Raw genomic sequence first — 23,860 nt, forward strand, 5'->3', positions numbered from 1 at the left:
TTATTGACACTGCAAAACCTTTTGCCTTACCTTACCTAGTAACCGTCGCTAACGTGGTATTGGCCAAGAACGGGCTTGGGTGGGACTTAGCGAACGGCTAATTGGATGATTTGAGGCATTTAGTTCCAACAATGTTTCTTGCAAAATTCCACCTGTTGGTGGCACTATAACAGGCCAATGTGAAAAGGGTGGGATCTACTCCTCAGCCTAGTAGGAAAGTCCGTGAAAGATTTCACGTAAATTGCACGCTGCGTTCATGATTTGAGGCTTTCTGTTCAAAACGGACCAATCCTGCAAACCTTTAAAACCAATGTTAGCCAATTAGGATGGAATATGAAATATCGGACAGATCCGTCTTGAACACATGACTATAGAGAGAGTGTGTAACAATTAGCGGGACTTTTGGACAAAATCTGGAGGAGTAATATTAAAAAAATTGTTTACAAAAGTCGGCCCCCTGGTGGCACTATAACAGGCCGTTCTGGAAAATGTGGGGCAGAGGTTCATCGTTGGTATCCAGGGAGTGTGCGTGTTAAATTTGGCGCCGACCGGGTTAACAGTGCCGGAAATTAGCTGGTAACGGACAGACGGACCGATAGTCGGACACCCACGGATGGAGTGCAAGACATGCCTTCGGCTTTGTGGAGACAATAAAGGCAGAAAAGCCAAAAAGAAAATGCAGGTGGAGCTCCTATCGTTTGTCTGTCTCTCTCTCACTCACACGGCGGCGGTTCATTGTGTGTGGCACCAGTGGGTGCATTACTCAGCCTATGTGGGTGAACTGGCATCACGCGCACGCACGCACGCAAATATTACATTTCTTGAAGGCTTCATATCATGTGGCGACGTGATTAAATCGTGTCCTCCGTCAAAATGTGACACCCGTGGTCTTGAGCGAGCCTGCATTGCAGGCAGCCCTAGTGGTCCTGTATAGGTTGACGGGTTGTGTTGGTTTGGCTGGAAGGTAGCCGGCTCTTGTCCTCGTACGTTCTCCTCAAGGCCAGTATGTTAGAAACCAGGCCGTGTGTGTGTGTGTGTGTGTGTGTGTGTGTGTGTGTGTGTGTGTGTGTGTGTGTGTGTGTGTGTGTGTGTGTGTGTGTGTGTGTGTGTGTGTGTGTGTGTGTGTGTGTGTGTGTGTGTGTGTGTGTGTGTGTGTGTGTGTGTGTGTGTGTGTGTGTGTGTGTGTGTGTGTGTGTGTGTGTGTGTGTGTGTGTGTGTGTGTGTGTGTGTGTGTGTGTGTGTGTGTGTGTGTGTGTGTGTGTGTGTGTGTGTGTGTGTGTGTGTGTGTGTGTGTGTGTGTGTGTGTGTGTGTGTGTGTGTGTGTGTGTGTGTGTGTGTGTGTGTGTGTGTGTGTGTGTGTGTGTGTGTGTGTGTGTGTGTGTGTGTGTGTGTGTGTGTGTGTGTGTGTGTGTGTGTGTGTGTGTGTGTGTGTGTGTGTGTGTGTGTGTGTGTGTGTGTGTGTGCGCGCCTGCCTGCCTGCCTGCCTGTGTGGTTTCCCTTGGGGTTGAGCAACCCACATGAAATGGGGTTTGGGGGCCTGATGAAGAGAGACAGCTTGCCGTTCTGTCTGTTTCTCTCTCTCTCTCTCTCTCTCTCTCTCTCTCTCTCTCTGTCCTTGCATTATGCGGTCGCGGCCACACTAAAATCCTCGGTGTTCAAATGGAAAGGTGTAACCAAATGGACCCATACGGGTCGGGTCCATTTGGTTACATTTGGCCCCTCCCAGAGTTACAAATGGATCAATTTGGCACTGCAGATTTTACAGTGTAGTCCTGTCTGTGATTACTACCCCCCCCCCCCCATGCACACATGCATGCACACACACACGCGCACGCACGCACACACAACCTCCTCCACTCCAGTCTCTCCTCTGTCTCACTCCCCATCTCTCTGTACTATCTCCACACGAGCCTGTAACCTCTCTCCTCCTCCCACAGTGTGACGCTCTGGGCCTGGGGCCAAGTGTGTGCGTGCGTGTGTACCCACGTGTGTGCATTCAGCACGGTTGGATAACCACTCCCCCTGCCCCCACCCCTCTTCCACCTTCCCCCACCTTGGCGGGGTCAGACAGACAGACAGACACAGGGCCCATAATCATCGCAGTGACCTGACGGCGACGCGATGCTTTGCCATCATTGCCGTAACCTTTAGCTGTCATTACCGTAACTTCTTTTTTTCTCTCTCTCCCACGCGGCTGTCATTTCCGCCAGCCCATTAGACCATCCCGAGGCCTCGGATAATGCGGCGTCAGCTTTTCGCAGCAGTGAAGGACGTGCCGGAGTCTCTCGTGGTGTGAAACGGCTCGGTCTATTCAACCTTTGCTGGGTTTTATGTGTAGAGTTTATTTGGGTTACATGTTCAATGCCCTGATTCAATTAGATGTTGAACTTTGGTAGAACTTTGGCTTGTATTAGCTGCCTTGGCATGGCACTTACCTTGTTTATGACAAAAAGTGTTCATCGACTTACCTTTTTTCTTTGACGAAAACTAAATAAAACTTAGCTATATGGTGACTAAAACTATGACAAAATGTATTTTGTTGGGTCTATATAGGGCTGTCATGAATACAAATTTAAGTTGACGATTAAGTGTCACACAAATAATTGCAGTTAACGGTTTTATTGTGTTTGCGGCATTGAACATTAGAACGAATACATTTCTGCTTGCCTGGTTGCACAGGGCAGATATGACAAATACACGTATTACTGACATTTAGAAGTATTTTTATACTTAAAAGGTAAAAAAAATATTGCGGAAATAGCTGATCTACAAGCCTACGAGACAAACATTTTTCAACACGGAAACGATTATGATGCCTATGCCAAAATAATTGCGATTATCTCAAATAATTGCGACTATACTAGGCGATGATGTTATTGTGACAGGCCTAGTTGGGTCAAATGCAGTGAGCTGCTCTGCATTTGACCCGACCTATCAGGGTGTCAGTGAGCTGCTCTGCATTTGACCCGACCTATCAGGGTGTCAGTGAGCTGCTCTGCATTTGACCCGACCTATCAGGGTGTCAGTGAGCTGCTCTGCATTTGACCCGACCTATCAGGGTGTCAGTGAGCTGCTCTGCATTTGACCCGACCTATCACGGTGTCAGTGAGCTGCTCTGCATTTGACCCGACCTATCAGGGTGTCAGTGAGCTGCTCTGCATTTGACCCGACCTATCAGGGTGTCAGTGAGCTGCTCTGCATTTGACCTGACCTATCAGGGTGTCAGTGAGCTGCTCTGCATTTGACCTGACCTATCAGGGTGTCAGTCAGCTGCTCTGCATTTGACCCGACCTATCAGGGTGTCAGTCAGCTGCTCTGCATTTGACCCGACCTATCAGGGTGTCAGTGAGCTGCTCTGCATTTGACCTGACCTATCAGGGTGTCAGTGAGCTGCTCTGCATTTGACCTGACCTATCAGGGTGTCAGTGAGCTGCTCTGCATTTGACCTGACCTATCAGGGTGTCAGTGAGCTGCTCTGCATTTGACCCGACCTATCAGGGTGTCAGTGAGCTGCTCTGCATTTGACCTGACCTATCAGGGTGTCAGTGAGCTGCTCTGCATTTGACCCGACCTATCAGGGTGTCGGTGTGCTGCTCCGAGTCAGCGCACGGGGAGCAATTAAAGGTTCAGCGTCTTACTTGGGGACACCTGGACGCCAAGCCTGTGATTGACCCGCCGACGACCTACACTGTACCTCCTGAGCCACACCGCTCCTGAATGATGACCCCCCCCCCCCCCCCCCCCCGTTTTCTAAAGCACTTGTCTTAAACCCTCTGCTTCACTGACCGGGGGGGGGTCGTCCCATAGGGGTATAGACTCGGTGTCCCCTACTTTCTTATTTTCCTCTCCCCTCTTCTACACACCAAGCTCTCTCTCTCTCTCTCTCTCTCTCTCTCTCTCTGTCCTGGCATTATGCGGTCGCCGCCACGCTAAAGTCCTCACCAAGTGGACCCATACGGGACAGGTCTATTTGGTTACATTTGACGCAAAAAGAAGCACGCAGTCACACAGCGTCGGGGAAAGGGGGGTGTTGTTATTGTTGACATGCAGACCAATCAAAAGCCAGTCATGGATATGACCCAGTGGGACATACAGGACTCTGACGTCTTGCAGCACTCACCGTCTGGGAGTATTGTATAGAGGGTTCTTCAAACTCCTCCATTTCACCTCTCGCCACTGTCTCTCAGTGTCCGGTTGTTTCAGTGCAGGGACACCCCCCCCCCCCCCCCCCCCCACACACACACACACACACACACACACACACACACACACACACACACACACACACACACACATACATACATACACACACACAAAACGGCTTCCATTCGATGTTCTTCTCAGAACAGTAGCCAAAGAGGCCAACCTCTATAGCTTGAAGGCTAAACTCTCTCTCCCTCTCTCTCTCTCTCTCTCTCTCTCCCCCCAATCTTTGTCTGTCTTTCTTTTTTTATGTCTCTCTCTCTCTCTCTCTCTCTCTCTCTCACACACACACACACTCTCCCCCCCCCAATCTTTGTCTGTCTGTCTTTCTTGCTTTATCTCTCTCTCTGTCCAAGTCACAGCAGACGAGCTACACAAAGGCATCAAAGTAAAGTTGGCTCGTTTCTTCTCTCCCACGACCAGCTCGTGTGTTTTATTTTACCTCTCCTCCGCGTGTATATCGTTACAAAAGAAAAGTGTCACAGGGAAGCTGCCTGTTTTAACCAAGCCCAGGACGAAGAATCCTTTTAAGTCTGATTTGCCTGCAGGCTCCACGTCTCGCGAGAGACCCGGCACGTGGGCGTTCGTTTGTTCGCTCAGCTTTGTTATTCCGTTTTTTTTTCCCCCTCTGTTTTATTTTTCACTTTTTTTTATTTCGCCAAAGGAGAACTGCACTCAACTTGATGATCCATTTGGTTACATTTGGCCCCTCCCAGAGTTACAAATGGATCAATTTGGCACTGCAGATTTTACAGTGTAGTCCTGTCTGTGATTACTACCCCCCCCCCCCCATGCACACATGCATGCACACACACACGCGCACGCACGCACACACAACCTCCTCCACTCCAGTCTCTCCTCTGTCTCACTCCCCATCTCTCTGTACTATCTCCACACGAGCCTGTAACCTCTCTCCTCCTCCCACAGTGTGACGCTCTGGGCCTGGGGCCAAGTGTGTGCGTGCGTGTGTACCCACGTGTGTGCATCAGCACGGTTGGATAACCACTCCCCCTGCCCCCACCCCTCTTCCACCTTCCCCCACCTTGGCGGGGTCAGACAGACAGACAGACACAGGGCCCATAATCATCGCAGTGACCTGACGGCGACGCGATGCTTTGCCATCATTGCCGTAACCTTTAGCTGTCATTACCGTAACTTCTTTTTTTCTCTCTCTCCCACGCGGCTGTCATTTCCGCCAGCCCATTAGACCATCCCGAGGCCTCGGATAATGCGGCGTCAGCTTTTCGCAGCAGTGAAGGACGTGCCGGAGTCTCTCGTGGTGTGAAACGGCTCGGTCTATTCAACCTTTGCTGGGTTTTATGTGTAGAGTTTATTTGGGTTACATGTTCAATGCCCTGATTCAATTAGATGTTGAACTTTGGTAGAACTTTGGCTTGTATTAGCTGCCTTGGCATGGCACTTACCTTGTTTATGACAAAAAGTGTTCATCGACTTACCTTTTTTCTTTGACGAAAACTAAATAAAACTTAGCTATATGGTGACTAAAACTATGACAAAATGTATTTTGTTGGGTCTATATAGGGCTGTCATGAATACAAATTTAAGTTGACGATTAAGTGTCACACAAATAATTGCAGTTAACGGTTTTATTGTGTTTGCGGCATTGAACATTAGAACGAATACATTTCTGCTTGCCTGGTTGCACAGGGCAGATATGACAAATACACGTATTACTGACATTTAGAAGTATTTTTATACTTAAAAGGTAAAAAAAATATTGCGGAAATAGCTGATCTACAAGCCTACGAGACAAACATTTTTCAACACGGAAACGATTATGATGCCTATGCCAAAATAATTGCGATTATCTCAAATAATTGCGACTATACTAGGCGATGATGTTATTGTGACAGGCCTAGTTGGGTCAAATGCAGTGAGCTGCTCTGCATTTGACCCGACCTATCAGGGTGTCAGTGAGCTGCTCTGCATTTGACCCGACCTATCAGGGTGTCAGTGAGCTGCTCTGCATTTGACCCGACCTATCAGGGTGTCAGTGAGCTGCTCTGCATTTGACCCGACCTATCAGGGTGTCAGTGAGCTGCTCTGCATTTGACCCGACCTATCACGGTGTCAGTGAGCTGCTCTGCATTTGACCCGACCTATCAGGGTGTCAGTGAGCTGCTCTGCATTTGACCCGACCTATCAGGGTGTCAGTGAGCTGCTCTGCATTTGACCTGACCTATCAGGGTGTCAGTGAGCTGCTCTGCATTTGACCTGACCTATCAGGGTGTCAGTCAGCTGCTCTGCATTTGACCCGACCTATCAGGGTGTCAGTCAGCTGCTCTGCATTTGACCCGACCTATCAGGGTGTCAGTGAGCTGCTCTGCATTTGACCTGACCTATCAGGGTGTCAGTGAGCTGCTCTGCATTTGACCTGACCTATCAGGGTGTCAGTGAGCTGCTCTGCATTTGACCTGACCTATCAGGGTGTCAGTGAGCTGCTCTGCATTTGACCCGACCTATCAGGGTGTCAGTGAGCTGCTCTGCATTTGACCTGACCTATCAGGGTGTCAGTGAGCTGCTCTGCATTTGACCCGACCTATCAGGGTGTCGGTGTGCTGCTCCGAGTCAGCGCACGGGGAGCAATTAAAGGTTCAGCGTCTTACTTGGGGACACCTGGACGCCAAGCCTGTGATTGACCCGCCGACGACCTACACTGTACCTCCTGAGCCACACCGCTCCTGAATGATGACCCCCCCCCCCCCCCACCCCCGTTTTCTAAAGCACTTGTCTTAAACCCTCTGCTTCACTGACCGGGGGGGGTCGTCCCATAGGGGTATAGACTCGGTGTCCCCTACTTTCTTATTTTCCTCTCCCCTCTTCTACACACCAAGCTCTCTCTCTCTCTCTCTCTCTCTCTCTCTCTCTGTCCTGGCATTATGCGGTCGCCGCCACGCTAAAGTCCTCACCAAGTGGACCCATACGGGACAGGTCTATTGGTTACATTTGACGCAAAAAGAAGCACGCAGTCACACAGCGTCGGGGAAAGGGGGGTGTTGTTATTGTTGACATGCAGACCAATCAAAAGCCAGTCATGGATATGACCCAGTGGGACATACAGGACTCTGACGTCTTGCAGCACTCACCGTCTGGGAGTATTGTATAGAGGGTTCTTCAAACTCCTCCATTTCACCTCTCGCCACTGTCTCTCAGTGTCCGGTTGTTTCAGTGCAGGGACACCCCCCCCCCCCCCCCCCCCACACACACACACACACACACACACACACACACACACACACACACACACACACACACACACATACATACATACACACACACAAAACGGCTTCCATTCGATGTTCTTCTCAGAACAGTAGCCAAAGAGGCCAACCTCTATAGCTTGAAGGCTAAACTCTCTCTCCCTCTCTCTCTCTCTCTCTCTCTCTCTCCCCCAATCTTTGTCTGTCTTTCTTTTTTTATGTCTCTCTCTCTCTCTCTCTCTCTCTCTCTCACACACACACACACACTCTCCCCCCCAATCTTTGTCTGTCTGTCTTTCTTGCTTTATCTCTCTCTCTGTCCAAGTCACAGCAGACGAGCTACACAAAGGCATCAAAGTAAAGTTGGCTCGTTTCTTCTCTCCCACGACCAGCTCGTGTGTTTTATTTTACCTCTCCTCCGCGTGTATATCGTTACAAAAGAAAAGTGTCACAGGGAAGCTGCCTGTTTTAACCAAGCCCAGGACGAAGAATCCTTTTTAAGTCTGATTTGCCTGCAGGCTCCACGTCTCGCGAGAGACCCGGCACGTGGGCGTTCGTTTGTTCGCTCAGCTTTGTTATTCCGTTTTTTTTTCCCCCTCTGTTTTATTTTTCACTTTTTTTTATTTCGCCAAAGGAGAACTGCACTCAACTTGATGATCTTGAACACAATTAAGAAGCCTCGCCCCTTTTAAACTCTTGACAAGAGTCAAGAGTGTGTGTGTGTGTGTGTGTGTGTGTGTGTGTGTGTGTGTGTGTACTGTACGTACTCCCGTGTGTGTGTGTGTGTGTGTGTGTGTGTGTGTGTGTGTGTGTGTGTGTGTGTGTGCTGACGCGCCTCTGCGTGCGTGCGTGCATGCATAATGTGTGGGCGTGTATGTAAAACAATGCAGTGCTATTGAAGTTTAGGATTGTTAATTAGTATCGACTTTATCTCTCTCTCTCTCCTATGGTGTGAGCAGGCTTAATGCACTCCAATTCGATCCACTACTTTAATGGCACTAAATCCTTGACTTTACATATTTTCACAGTCTAGTTGTGTAACTGGGTGGTGTTTGCGTGCACGTCGTGCGTCTTTGCAAACTCCATGTCACGTCTCGAAAGAAAATTGACACGCTGGCTCAGCTGCTGCCGCAGTGGATGAGTGGGTTTGTGTTCCATCCGTTCCAAATGTGGAAAAGAATGTAGAGATATATGAGTCATTTCATGAAAGTTTTCAAAAACAAAGCAATACATAGCTATACAGTCTACAGAGACGAACAAGTGTTATAATGGTAAACTAATCCATATATTGTTATTTTTATTCAAATATAGGCCTAAACTAAACATCTGTGTTCAGATCTGACACCCTGTTGGGGTCAAATCTGACCGCTATACTATTGTACGCAATTTTGCGGGGGGGGGGGGGGGGGGGGGGGGAATGCACAAACGACACAGGGATTCGTGTCCATGCTGTCACTATCGGAATCAAAAACATTGGGATTCGGGTTGACAAATCGGTTTCCCATGGTATAAAAGAAGTCAAAACTAAACCTCCGTCTGTCTGCCGTTCGTTCATCCCTCCGTTACTGTGGAAGTGTATTAATGGAACCAAAGGGACCCGCACAGGTCCCGTTGGTTCCATCTGTACACTCAGCGTTATTTAACACTGAGGATTGCACTGTGCAGCGCCGCCGCCGCAGACATTAGCAATCCCAACACGCTTCCTTATAGCATAGCACCGCGCACTCAATTCCTCATTTAATATCGACGGCAATAAATCACCACGGTAATGCCTCCTCATTTGATTTGGTGGGATCTGATTAGGTCTTATTGCGGAGTCATTTGAGCCCAGCTAAATTATTAATCAGCCTGCTCCCCTATATCACTCAATAGTGCCCCCCCCCCCTCTCTCTCTCTTCTGCCACCTTGTCCTCAGTTTTAATTTAAACCATTTACGCGTGCGTGCGTGCGTGGACCCCCAGAAGAGAAGAATTGTGTTTTAAAACACACTCGTGTGAAGTGAGGGGCGCCCATGGTGGAAGTTTCCTTGCCGTCGTCATGGCTGGCTGCCAGTTCCCACCTGATGTTGTGTGGGAGTCCTGCAGGCGGTACTGAAGAGCAGCTAGCTTGCGCAGCGTCTTCAGGCTAGGACTGACAGTCTATTATATACACAATACAGGTCATTGGTTGTGGATTCTTTGAATCACGCCATAAAGTCAATGACAAAAGCCGCTGTGCCTTTGATGGCGATGTATGACATACATTTCTAAATACACCACAGGTCCATTTGGTTACATTTAGTTCACTCTCCTCTCCCAGTCGGTCACAAATTAAACATTTTACTGTGTAATAATGAGCATGGAAACATTGTGTTGTAACACCCAGAAAACGGTTCTCGTTCAGTGTTACACACACCGTACTATATATAATATATATATATATATATATATATATAAAATGAACAGCTGTGTTAAAATGTGTATGTAGTAGGCATGTAACAATACACTCAACTTACGATACAATACGTATCACAATATGAGGTTCACGATACGATTTTTCACTATTTTATATTTTCCAGACAAATGACAGAAAAAATATTTTTATATGATTTATCTCCCCCTCCCCCCCCCCTTTTTTCACAATTTTATTTAACTACTAAAAGTAGCATTACTTTTCATCAACTGTAAAACATGCTTTCTTGTTTAGAACCTAGCTCGAGTTAACATGTAAAAATGCTTTCTTTGATGACATCTTATAGATGTAGACCTATTTGACAGTGTAGAAACTTAATTGCCTTCCTCGATGTATTAATGACGAGCATCAACGGCCATCACCTGGGCACAGACACACACACACACACACACACACACACAGCTCCCCTCTGCAGTGCTCTACTACTGAAAGGGACTGCATTGAGTCTGTCTCATTTATCTCCGAAACCACTTGAATATGATGGAATATGATTAAAGCTCACATTTCATGTCACACACACCATCATTTACTAGCCCCTCTAAAAAAAATTATATATATATAATCTATTAATATCGTATATATATCGTATGTATATATATATAACTTTGACTGTTGGAAAATAACATGTCCTTAAAGCACTCTGTAAGCCATCATGATCATCGTCCCCCCCCCCTCCTTTCCCTGACCATTTGATGTTATTTCTTGTTTTATAAAGTGCACAGCAATTTGCATGCAGTGTTAAGTGCCAAGTGGGAAGTTGTTCTAAACGCATTCCCCTGAGACACACAAACAAACAAGCACACGTGCGCGAGCACACACACACACACGTGCGATTGCTCACAGGCTACACAGTAGTACACACAGTGGCGCGCACGTGCAAGAGCGAGTTTCACCGGAGGGCTCAGAGTGTGGTACAAATGTACACACTCTCAGAGTAACATTGTACAGTGTTGTAGGGCTGCATTTATCTGGCCAGTGGACCTGCAACCCTCCCGGGACACAGGCTTTGTTGCGCCTCTAACCACCGCTTTCCACTTTAAATACTGCCTACACTCCAATCCTACTCACATCCTCCCTCCTGTGCTGTCCGTCCGTCGCCGCAGCGTTCGGACAGATGGGCTTTTTTTGGTTTTGTTTAGTTTAGTTTGGTTTGTCCTTCCCTATCTCTATGAGAGGAAAAGACGGATTATCAGCGAGTAAATGAGAGCGTCGTGCGGCGCCATACGAAGCTATGTGTGTCAGGGGTACCGCATCGTTACGTAAGGTCTCCTCTGTTCACTTCTGCTCTGCTGCTGGATACCAGTCTGTGTCCTGGCAGAGCCTCACTGCATGCACTGCTCTACTCACTGCTCCGCTCTTCTCCTCTCCTCACTTCAACTTTCTCCTCTCCTCACTTCTCCTCTCCTCTAAATGGTAAATGGTGCATTCATATAGCGCCTTTATCCAAGTCGCTTTACATAGATTGTGCAATGTATTCACCCATTCACACACACACACATTCATACACCGATTGCGGCGGAAGCCACGCAAGGTACCAACCAGCACATCGGGAGCAATTTGGGGTTCAGTATCTTGCCCAAGGACACTTGGGCCGGGATTCGAAACGCTGACCCATGGGTCATTGGACGACCTGCTCTACCTCCTGAGCCACAGTCGTCCTCTGTCTCCTCTCTTCTCTTTTCTCCTCTCCTCTTTTTCTCTTCTCCTCTTTCCTCAACTTTCTCCCATCCTTTGATTGATGTAATACTTTGTACAAAAAGCACAGTGGTACGACTCTACAATGCTAAAACTAAAGGATAACGTAACAAGCCCAGAGGGCTTGTTTCCATTGTGGTCCTCACCTGAACTCTCTCCTCTCTTCTCCCTTGAGTTATTGCTCTCTTTCTCTACACATTCCTCGTACAGTACCCCCCTTAACATACAGTGCCCCCATAGACGCGCCCTCTCCACAGTCCACACTGCTCTCCCTATCAGTCTCACATACACATGCGCAGATTGCGCACAAGCACACACGCACGATTATACACACACACCTGCCTCCTAATATACCCTGTGGCGGCAGCGGCCCACTGTAGTGTGCCGTGCACGTGCGTGCGTGCGAGTGGCTGCAGCTGCTTTCGGCCATCCGGGCTGCCTCCTCGTTTTCAGCTTCATTTCCTTCTCTAATGAAGATTCAGAGGCACCACAGCCACTGGGCTCAGGGCAGGATGGGGAGGGGGTTAGTAGAGGAGAGAGGGGAAGAGAGGAGAAACGGGGGAGGTCGAGAGGAGGAGGAGAGGAAAGCAGACATGGAGGAGCGAGGTGGAACCGATGGAGATGAAAGGGGGGGGGGGGGACATCTAATTGGGAGCACAGTAAAATCCGGAGCTCTAAAGCCTCAGTTATACTCCGGTTGCGTGCCGGTGTGTCGCGCTGAATAAATTGCAGATCTACAAGATCTACGAGGTCACAACACGTCACAACACGTCACATCCGTGGCGTATTTATTTTCATAAAAAGCCAACTGTTAAAAAGCCTCAATTTTGTGACTCCTTCACCTGGTCGGCACTATAGTGTGTAGAACAGCAGGAACAGTAATGACTAAAACATCACCCTTTTTACATTGCTGTGTTAATTGTTTAAGAAGCGGCGCTAGTGTGTGTGGGCCTGCACGGGGGCTCCTTTCACACGGTTTCTCAAATTGCCCATTAGAACACAACAATGCTTCAGTGGTGAGATTGTATTCTGCCTTCACCCCGTGGATATCACAATGCCGTTTTGTGCTGGTCGGGCATGTCCAGTCCGTAAATGGACGCATGTGTGTCCACCTCAGACAGACCACCACCACCACCACCACCACCACAGCTTAAACATTGTATACTTTATTGCCATGACATGTAAACATGTTAGGAATTTGTTTTGGTGGAAAGCAGAGTGCAGTTACAACATTAGGACATAAGTGCAAAACAGGACAAGACAGTGCAAAAACAACATGCAGTGCAAAGACTAGTGAATAAATAAGTGAACAGGTCAGTTCAGAGCACAAGTCAGTCCATTCCACTCTGAGTGGGGGTGGAGGGAGGATAGAGGGGGGGGGGGGTCGGGGGGGCGGACACCAGCAGCGTTGAGGAGCCGGATAGCCGTGTGGGGAAAAGCAGTTTGAATGTCTGTAGAGTCGGTATAGTAGATCATATAGTGAAATAAATGTTGTATTACATTGCCGATATTCATTCATCGTCCGTTTCCTTTTTTCTTTTCTTTTTTGTTTTCTTTACAATGCAGTCCAATCCACATGAGTGAACTTTCAGTTGAGACGAAACCCTTTTCTCTTGAAGGTATAGCCGTGCTCTCATTCTGTGTTTTTCACTGGGAACTAATTGGAAACTTGTAAAACTAGTCACTGAGAGACTGAGAGCACAATGGCGGTTCAAAGGAACAGACTGGGAGAGTGGAGAGCGATGGCCAAAGGGAGGGGTGGACGAAAAAGAGGGTGCAGATTTAAGCAAGAAATAAGCAACCAGGTCTATAAAAACAACCCACAAAACAGTGACTAGGCCGCATGCGCATGCATACAAGCGGCTCCCCAAGGAAAGTGAGATAATTTATAGCCTCAAGGTCACTTTTAACTTGATACCTATATTGGTACAAAAATAAATCTCAAAATTAATTTTAGCAACACAAATCATCTATAGGGGTTCCCACAACTTCCCAGCCCAAAGACTTTGTCGTTATTGTGAGGTTTGGACACTGCCTTTGTAGTTGTGGTGTGGTCCACTACTCCACTTGAGTTACAAGTTACAACTAAAGATGTCGATATTAACATAAAAATGTAATGTGGGAAAATATCAGTAACATTTTTTTATGTATTAATTCATGTCGAACATGGAGTCGCTGAAGTCGTTCTGTTTATTTTCCACACAATGATTACATTTGGAAAGCCTTGTTGTGGGCCATCACGATACAATTGGGCACAATGTGTTAATGTCATGACAGGAGATGTGTGTGATGTTGTTGCCTGACATTAGTTTTGTCTGAAAAGTCTTAAAAGCCTACTTATTTATTTCAATAACTGTTGATATCAGAATTCAATATCGGATATCCGTAGTCCGAACCATTTTAAAGCAATATATGTATTGTTATCTGTCTACTAATTCAAGAGACGGCTGTCCTCAAACTCTCCAACTGAGTGGGTCAAAAGCTTCTCTCTGTGAATACAAAACCAATTCATTCACCTGAATGGTGCTATGCAATGCATGTACAGTGTACACAGACGGGGCATCACCCAAAGTCTGCAAACACTTTCAGTGTGCAAAAATATATATACGGGTATGGACTACCGGTAGTCATTATAGTTAACAACAACTGTTTAGAACGGGGACCGGGAGGGGGAATAGAGATAGGCTACTACGAGGGGGGGGGGGGGTGAGGTTGAGAATTTCATGATGACTATCGTGACAGATAGAGAGATGAATAGAATGAGTGTCTCTATCTCTCTCTCTCTCTCTCTCTCTCCCCTACTGTCTCTCTATCCCGCTCCTAATTAGCGCCGTGGCTGTGATGAATGGCACTACACTTATAGGACCCCAATCGGCGGGCTGACCTTGTCATGTGGGTTGATGGGGTGGTGTGACTCTACACCCTGGTCCCCTCCTCCCCTCCCTCCCTCTGCCCCCCGCTCAACTCCTACCACCTTCTGTGGAAGCAGATGCTGCTAATGTCTGTGTGCGCGTACTGTATATTATGCACATACGGGCTTCGTCCTCTGGTTGCCATATCAGCCGGTCATCCACGCACCGTGTGTCGCTCACACATAAAACACATGCTCCCACACACACACACACACACACACACACAGTATGTGTTTGGATCCCTTTAGCTGTTTTTTGTTTATTTAAAGGGATTTGTCTTACTGGGGTTCTAAGACAATAATCTACGTTAATAATAAGAAAAACATTAAATTCTGAAATATCTAGTAAAGTATTTCACAAGTCATTTATCACATGAGAAAATAGTGAGGGATTACTTTATTAGACTTTCACTTTTCAGTCTGCTAAGATGTCACAGTTAAAAGTGTTAAGAGTGTGAATGTAACTCTGAAAGTGTACAAAATGTATCCAAAAGGTCTTTACTTGCGCACCTCAGCCTAATACGGCTAGTCCGATGCATCACAGGAGCAGAGGACAACATTTGCAGAAGGGATAGACACTGGAGCACGTCGGACAGTTACAAGAAATTACTGACCTTCCGACCTTCCCGAGAGTTAGACCTTCGATGTTTCCGATGCTTTCGTGTGACTCTTTAGTATGATTTAGGGGGGTTAATGTATACAGACCCGTCTGGAGTGAGTGGTACTGTACTGTACTGTACTGTACTGTACTGTACTGTACTGTACTGTACTGTACTGTACTGTACTGTACTGTCCCTCCTCCCTGGCCTGTGTGTGTGTCTGTGTCTGTGTGTTAGGCTGTGCAACGGTGACACTTGGTGGTGAACAAACGCTATAACGCTATCTTCGTGCTCGGGACAGACCCAGGGACACGCACACAGCTGTCTATAGGAAAAGAAACACAAAAAGTTCTGGCGATAAAACCATGTATATCCTTCCTCTCCCTCCCATTCAGAGCAGTAAGAACTGGCGCGCTGCAGTGGACCTGACAGGCCGGCTGCTGACAGCTCACAACCAGGGATATGGCAAGAGTGGCCAGCCCACGTCCCACACCACAGAATCACTGCAGGTACTGGACTGTACCCCCCCCGTGTGTGTGTGTGTGTGTGTGTGTGTGTGTGTGTGTGTGTGTGTGTGTGTGTGTGTGTGTGTGTGTGTGTGTGTGTGTGTGTGTGTGTGTGTGTGTGTGTGTGTGTGTGTGTGTGTGTGTGTGTGTGCTGGTTAGCGCGAGTCTGACATTCAGCCTAGTGTCTTCTTGCGTGTGGGTGTGCATTTGGGGAATATACAGAGTCATGCCCGACATGCCGCGTGCGTGCGTGTGTGAGAAAGAAGCTGAGAAGCCAAGAGATGCCTGCATATATTACAGTCAAAGAAAAGAAGCACGCATGGATTGCACGTCACACACACACACACACACTGTATGACAGACAGAGGGCAGTACTTCCCAGAGAGAACAACAGCTGTGATCAGAGGAGATAGGAGATACGCTTGATATCTCTCTCTCTCTCTCTCCTTTTTATCTATACTTTATCTATTCTCTCTCCTCTCACCACCAGTGTATTGGATCAATGTCAGATGAGGCATAATTTGCTTGTATGTTTTTAACTGTGCACTAATCAACGTGTGTGCGTGTTGCACGTCTTTCCAGCTGTGGTTTGTGCGTCTGGCGCTGCTGACCAAGCTGAACCTATTCCAGAACGCCCACCTGGAAATGGAGCCGTTCGGTAACATGGATCAACCAGATCTGTACTACGAATACTACCCTGCTGTTTACCCTGGCAGAAGAGGTACACGCACGCACGCACGCATGACTGTAGCTCAGGGGTCGGCAACAAGTGCCGTGCTTTTATTTTCTTGAACGTCAGTGTGACAAATCAACTTTACTTTTAATTATGACACCACATACAAAACATTTGAAGAAAAAAGTCCTCATGCACGCCTACGGAGGGCCAGGTGCGTCGGAGCAATGCACTGCAACAGCAGGAAAGAGGGGAGTCCCGCACACTGCCTTCACTTACAGAACTTCTATTAATGTTTCCATCAATCAATGCCCGGTGAAAATCCGAGACACCGAAATTGACCACTGGGGACCCCCCAGTTTGGGAACCACTGTTGTAGAGAGACGGGGAACGCAGAGACAAGCGAGAGTGGCATTCAGCAACATTGGTCCAGCTGGGAATGGAGCCTGGAACTACTCGGTTTGTGGTATCACCCCATCAGATATTCTTTACATTTCCTTTTGAATTTATTTCACTGACACATCCGTGTCAGTCAATACTAAAAGATGTGGGAACATCAAACCTGAAAGGGATCAGAAAGGGTCATATTAGTCTCCTTTACTCCTCCCTCCACACAGCCCATTCTAATTAATGATCAATGGCTCTTGACACTTGCTCTAAGCTGTAGCCTAATATAACTTTCAAGATAGAGATAAAGATATTCAGGAATGTTTATCAGTGGAATCCTGCAGATTTAGTACATACGGTTTACAGTTTACACTAACATGCCAAGCTAGGCATCTATCTAGTTGGTGAGCCTGTAGGCTACTGGACCCTCAAATTGATATTGTACATCTGCTATTTGTGTTTGCCCCAATGTATAAAGTATATGGGAGTTTAAACGATTGTGATGCTGTATTAACAAATTGTGCTGCTACTACTCATTTCATGTTTGAAAGCTTCTGTAGGATATACTGTATATACACGAGGCATTATGAATCCCATTCCTCAATGTGCCGCGAAAAGCTACGGCGAGCGCTAGCGCTGCGGTTCAAGAATATGCCTCTTCCTGCGCTTGAACTGAACATATATCACCCACCTCCTTTATTGCCCACCAGCATACCGCCGCACCACAGCTGGCCTATTAAATATTAACAGGAGAAAGTTGTGCAACCTCAGGAGCTTAATGTGAGACGGCACCATTGAGAAAGTACCAACAACTCTACTTGTCTCCGGCACCACTACTTTGGTTTAGTTTAGTTTTTTTTTACACTGCATGAATTGTTCTCTAATGTATTCCCAATGCTTTTGGATCCACCATACCCCTAGGGCTACCACACTGAAGGCAAGGCGCGCGCACACACACACACACACACACACACACACAGAAGTTTGCACGGCAGCGACTTGTAAGGGGAAGGCAACCGATTGAATTTCCTTTGCTCAATATTAAATGCTTTGTGCCCTCCTACTGTAAGGTGCCCGCAGACAAACTGGCACGAGTTATAAGCCTAGTCTGGGCATCAAAAGCGGTTCACGTGTTTTGGCTGGGCCCGGTGCGCCCGCCGCATCGACTATCTATTATCCATGATCGCACCGGTGGAATGGGGGGGGGGGGGGGGGGGGGGGGGGGCGTGCGCCCAACGTGTGAGCACTGGCTGAGCACTCGGAGGGAAACGGCACAATGAAAACATACAAAACGGCTCAATAAGAGTAGTCAGAGTGTCCGAGTTTGACGAGTTATGAATACGTTCACTAGTGCAGTGGTTCTCAAAGTGGGCGGGGTCTGTCTGGAGGCCCCCAGGGGTCCTTGGGGAGGGCTCCCCAGCATCGCAATCATTTTAACCACTATCTATATTTTATACTTTGTCTATTGACAAAATAGCAAATGTACAAACTCACAGCACGGCATGTAAAATCGTAAAAAATTGGAGAGTTGTGTCAATTAAGGGGCTTCACTGGACCCTGGCAAATCAATAAATTACACTTTTCTACGATTGCGCGCGCAATCGCCAAGGTTAAACACCAAGTGTAAGACTGAGCTTTGATGCCAGTCAGGCTCCATTTTTGAAAAGCAGCCCGGCCTGTTTTTTTTCTTTTTTGACAGTCTGGATGAAAGAAGGGCCGACCTCTGAGCGCCCTGAGTGTCGACTGGTTTGATGTCAACCACAAAGAGGGAGACGAGGAGAGAGAGGGAAATGAATACGGAGAGAGAGAGACGAGGGAGGGAGACCAATGGCCCTATTTTCGTCAGTGCCTTGCCCCCTATTCCTAAACTTCTTTGCCTTTTTTTTACTATTTTGGAGAAAAAAAAAGAAATTGTTCAACTATAGCCGATCTACATTGACACGTTGTGAGCTATAGATCTTCTATTTGAACTTTGGTCTAGTCTGCTTCGTCATGTTTCAGGGCCGACTACTGCTTTCAGCCCAAACTGGTGGGTCTGGTGGTGTGTCGTCCATAGCAAAGATATGTTTTGTTTTGGTGCGTGATGCAGAGGCTCCAGGGTTGTCAGATTCGGTGAGTGAAACGGGTCTATGAAAACAAGCCCAAAAGAAGCAACCGGTGAACTGAGTGGTGCAACTCCCCTCTCCCCCCGTTGGAGTTGGAAACAGTCTGTTGGAGTTGGAAACAGTCTGTTAAAACAGTCTTTTGGAGTTTGAAACACTCGGTTGGAGTCCCACCTTATATGTTAGATGCACTGTTATCTACTGACTTTATCTCGTCTTTCTTTTGACGAGACTCAGTGATGCACTTATTTTATTCTTTTTGCTATTTTTTTGCAAGCGACCCACTTCGTCACACCACTAGTGTGAACAGAAATAGCAGATCTACAAGCTCTAAACGTGTCTCATCGTGAAAAATCGTGAAAATGTGACGCAAGTCTTTGAATATAATATTCTTTCAGAACGAACATTTCTAGGTCAAATCTTTGCTTCTAGGGGGTTCCCTGGAACAGCATATTTTCAGATCATTCTGGGGGTCCTTGACATGGAAAGGTTTGAGCACCACTGACATAGAAACATCGATCTTTCTGAAAACTTCTAAATGGGTTAAATGCCTGAAAAGTAACAGTATTTGGACATACACTTCTAAATGGGTTAAATGCCTGAAAAGTAACAGTATTTGGACATACAGAGTATGAGGTTTCCACCCGGCAGAGAGGCAGAGACGATATCAAAGAGAACCTGATCAAAGACCTGGCGACTCACCTGTTCCTCAGGGAGCGCTGCTCTCTCTCTGTGTGTGTGTGTGTGTGTGTGTGTGTGTGTGTGTGTGTGTGTGTGTGTGTGTGTGTGTGTGTGTGTGTGTGTGTGTGTGTGTGTGTGTGTGTGTGTGTGTGTGTGTGTGTGTGTGTGTGTGTGTGTGTGTGTGTGTGTGTGTGTGTGTGTGTGTGTGTGTGTGTGTGTGTGTGTGTGTGTGTGTGTGTGTGTGTGTGTGTGTGTGTGTGTGCGTGCGTGCGTGCGTGCATTCTTCAGTGCATGTTCCCGCATGCACACATTGCATGAATTTATTTTTTGTTTTGATAGCAAGATAAATACTGGGCCACTGTGTGGGCATGAGAAAGACATTGTGAGTGCGTGTGTGCACGTGTGTGAGAGAGAAGGGTGAGGCAGAGCAGTGAGTGATGGTGCTGTGCTGTAAAGAGAGGGAGAAGGGGTGGGTGGAGGGGGGGGGGGGGGGGGGTTTAATAAGCAACCATACGTAGCTCAATGCCATCTGTAGGTTCTTGCCTCCAGGGCTCCGTGTGTGTGTGTGAACGCGCACGTGCATGTGCAGTCTGTGTGTGTGGGCGGACGGGTTTATATTCTCATCTCTCTCTCTCTCTCTCTCTCTCTCTCTCTCTCTCTGCTTGTCTGCCCCCCCCCCCCCCCCCCCCTCAGTCTTCTCACACTTATCATTCTCGCGCTCAGTGTTTGCTGTCAGCCATGTCTTTCTTAACTCTCTCTTTCTCTCTTTCTCTCTCTTTCTCTCTCTCTCTCTCTCTCTCTCTCTCTCTCTCTCTCTCTCTCTCTCTCCCCTTTCCCCTCCTCTAATTTCATCTCCCTTTCTCCTCCGATATGCCCCCCCCTCCCACCCGCCATTTATTTTACCAACTGTCTGTTCAGGTCTATGACACTTATTTAAGTCCTGTTTTGTACTTTGTCATACAATGCTGTCGCGGGGGCAAACGATAGCAGATCGTCAAGCCCCACAACCCGTCACGAAGTGACGTGTTGTGAGCTTGTAGATCAGCTATTCTTTGAAGATTTCGGGAACATTTGAAAAGCCTATAATGACATTAAAGCGGTTAACTTATCTCGACACCTTTTCCTCTGCAGCATTGTACACTTTACGTATCTTACTCCTTAACGTCTGTCTGTCTGTCTGTCTGTCTGTCTGTCTGTCTGTCTGTCTGTCTGTCTGTCTGTCTGTCTGTCTGTCTGTCTGTCTGTCTGTCTGTCTGTCTGTCTGTCTGTCTGTCTGTCTGTCTGTCTCTCTCTCTCTCTCTCTCTCTCTCTCTCAGGTTCCATGGTACCGTTCTCCTTGAGGCTGCTGCATGCAGAGCTGCCGCAGTACCTCACCAAGCCCCAGGAGGCGCTGGACCGCCTGCACAGCCTCAAGACCGTCTGCCTGGCTGTTCGTACACACACACATACACATACACAACATTACAGTGTAGTTTTTTTTTTATTAGTAGTTTTTTTTTACGCACGCACCAACACACACACACAAATGCAAATAAATAAAACGCTTTCTAAAAAAACTCTCAATTCTTCTCCCGTACAGATTCTGAACAATCTGGAGCAGGGCATGGCTGAGGATGGCAGCATGATCACCTTTACACAGGAGAACAGACAAGGTAGTGCACACACACACACACACACAAACAGACGTTTGGGACATCAAAATTAAAGAACAATTCAAAAGTAGACGGAAATAGCTGAAAAGTAGCCAGAACAGCGTAATTACACCAAACCTCTAAATGTCTAACCTTAACCTTAATCTTATATTATTATTATTATTATTATTATTATTATTAAAGTGAGAACCAGGAAAATGCACCCCACTGTGGCTATATTTTTCAAACTCTGCTGTACTGTACTTGTGGGCACGTGCGTGGGCGTGTGCACACACGCACACACACACACACACAAAAATACACATGTGCGTGTGTGCGCGCACGCACACAGACATATGGTCACAGAGCTGGCCCATATCCCAGACTGCATCACACTGTTGGAGGAGAGTGAGCGAGGTCACATGCAGGCGACCAGTGGATAGCGTCTATGTACACACACACACACACACACACACACACGCACACACACACAAAGCACTGAAGCAGACGCACACCTGGTGCTGGACTGATGCACACACCACACACACACCAGTGCAGTGTGTGTGTGTGCGTGCGTGTGTGCGTGCGTGAGCGCTGAATTAAAGTCCTCTCAATGTAAAGCAGATGAAGGACGATCAATAGTGTTGGAATCCACCCTGACCTACACACCACAGGGGAAACACAATACATACATACATGTTGGGATTCCTATAGGCACGGCAATGCCTGAGAACCACTGATTCTAGAAGTCTTAGTCTAAACTGTCATTTGGCCCCCAAAATGGAGGACCTCACTCTCAGTACTCCAGCCACCATTCCACCTCTTAGTTTGTTGGTCCGTCTTCTCTTCTCCCACACCAGACCCTCTCCATCCAAAGTTCAGTTCTTCTTCTCTTCTCCCACACTAGACCCTCTCCATCCAAAGTTCAGAGCAGACCTTCCAAAACGAGTGCTATCGTATTAAATGCATTGTTCCGTGATGAAACAAAAAGGAGGCCATGTGTTTGGCTCTGCGGTGTCGAGAGTCGAGAGAGAGAGAGAGAGAGAGAGAGAGGGAGAGCGTTTAAGCTGTTGATTTGAGGGGGTTGGGGGGGGGGGGGAGTGCTGAGCAAGAAATCAATGGCTTGAAGACGTGCTTAAATGTACCAAAAAGGCACTGGGGTAAACTGCATGTTTTTGCGTGTGCGTGCATGCCAGAGAGAAGGGTCTTCCGAGCATGCGTTTGTATAAGCGAGGGTTTGCCAGGTCACTCCACTGCTGAACGCAATCAGCTGTGCCTCCCCCCCCCCCCCCCCCCCCCTCTCATTCAACTCTCTCTTATTGTCTCTCGTCGGGTGGAAAGCTCACAGGTCCAAAACCGTCAAAAGATTCAAGCGCAGCAAAAGTAGCGGCTTGAAGCGTGTCGCTTCGCGCAGTGTTTTGAGCTTTGCAGATCTGCTACTTTTGATGCTTGTTCTGCCTGACGCTGCTGTAGTGTGATCGAGTAGGGCAGTCATTTATGAACAAACACAATAACTTTAAATATGGAGATAAGAGGTTTTTGCCCGACAGCAACACTATTCTCTCTGTATCTCTCTCTCTGTCTCTCTCTCTCTCTTCATCTACTCTCTCTCTGCTCTCTACTCTGCCCACGCAGACAGTCAAGTCAATAACACTGAGCCTCGCCTTCACACATCAGACCCCTACTGAGTGATTAGCTCTTCTCACACACACACACACACACTGGATTTCACACGCGCCCATGCATACTCACGTGTGTCGTGCTGAATACTAAATAGGCCTCCTCGCGAGCTCTATTCCACAGTGCACAGCGCACGCACACACACACACACACACACACACACAGGCTGTCTGTCTGGGATACACTGCCGCAGTGCCTCCTCACCTTCTCTCCCTAAAATAAGCCTCGCGTAGAGACAGAGTGAGAGAGAGAGAGAGGGGGGGGGGGTTGGATAAGGGAGGGGGGGGGGGGGGGGGGGGGGGGGGGGGGCGGTTGGATAAGGGAGGGGGGGGGGAGTGTACACCTAGAATAAAAGATGGAAACAAGTTTGAAGTGACCAGCCATTAGAGCTGGAATTCCTTTAGGATTTTAATGATTCCAGTTTCTAGTCAAACATATTATTGTAGTGGTGATTCTCAATGTGAGGTCCAGGGATATCCCCAGCAAAATACAGCAATTATTATTTGTATCCATTATAGGTTGGCTGTTCGAAAATATCTGAGGCTCAGTGGCCGGTAGAATTTTGACACCGACGAAGGCCTGCGCGCCAAAACGCGCTTGTCTGTCCGGTATGACTGCTGCTGCGGAGCACTATCTTTATTAAAGACTCTTACTCGACTGGAAGTGCGGATTTAATTAATTTTCTTTCTTTCTTTCTTTTGGAATCTGCACCCAGCACACGCCTGAAACTATATCAAACTGTCTGAGTAGAGCGAGCCTTTTCCCCTGAAGTGAACCAGTAGAGCAGTGGCTCAGGGGTAGAGCACCCACATGGCTCAGGGGTAGAGTAGCCGGTAGAGTTCCATCCCTGGTTCCCCTGGAGTTGGTGTCGAAGTGTCCTTGAGCAAGACACTGAACCCCTAATTGCTCCCGATGTGCAGGTTGGTGCCTTGCATGGTGCCTTGACATGTTCAGAAGCACACTCAGAATGCACCTTTTTAGACTGGCTTGTGTGCCCCGACCCCCCCACACACACACACACACACGCCCTTCTTGTTTGTCCATTTTGATTTTGTTTTCTAGTTTTTAACCTTTTTAACTAGTTTTCTAATAAAATTGTTTTTACTTCTGTTCTGTAAAG

General features: G+C 47.5%; 1 protein-coding gene across 2 annotated transcripts in view; it reads left to right on the forward strand.

Annotated features, from left to right (window-relative positions):
- The window catches only part of trappc12 (trafficking protein particle complex subunit 12), a 43,483-nt gene that overhangs the window by 11,430 nt on the left and 8,193 nt on the right, over positions 1-23,860 (forward strand). For both annotated transcript variants that reach the window (XM_080783091.1, XM_080783092.1), the window contains exons 4-7: positions 15,476-15,589; positions 16,169-16,307; positions 20,746-20,858; positions 21,009-21,081. In XM_080783091.1, coding sequence (XP_080639217.1) covers positions 15,476-15,589; positions 16,169-16,307; positions 20,746-20,858; positions 21,009-21,081 — 439 coding nt within the window. The remainder of the gene's footprint in view (positions 1-15,475; positions 15,590-16,168; positions 16,308-20,745; positions 20,859-21,008; positions 21,082-23,860) is intronic.

The sequence above is a fragment of the Protomyctophum bolini genome (genome assembly GCF_963924005.1).
Source record: "Protomyctophum bolini genome assembly, chromosome: 15".
Classification (NCBI taxonomy): domain Eukaryota; kingdom Metazoa; phylum Chordata; class Actinopteri; order Myctophiformes; family Myctophidae; genus Protomyctophum; species Protomyctophum bolini.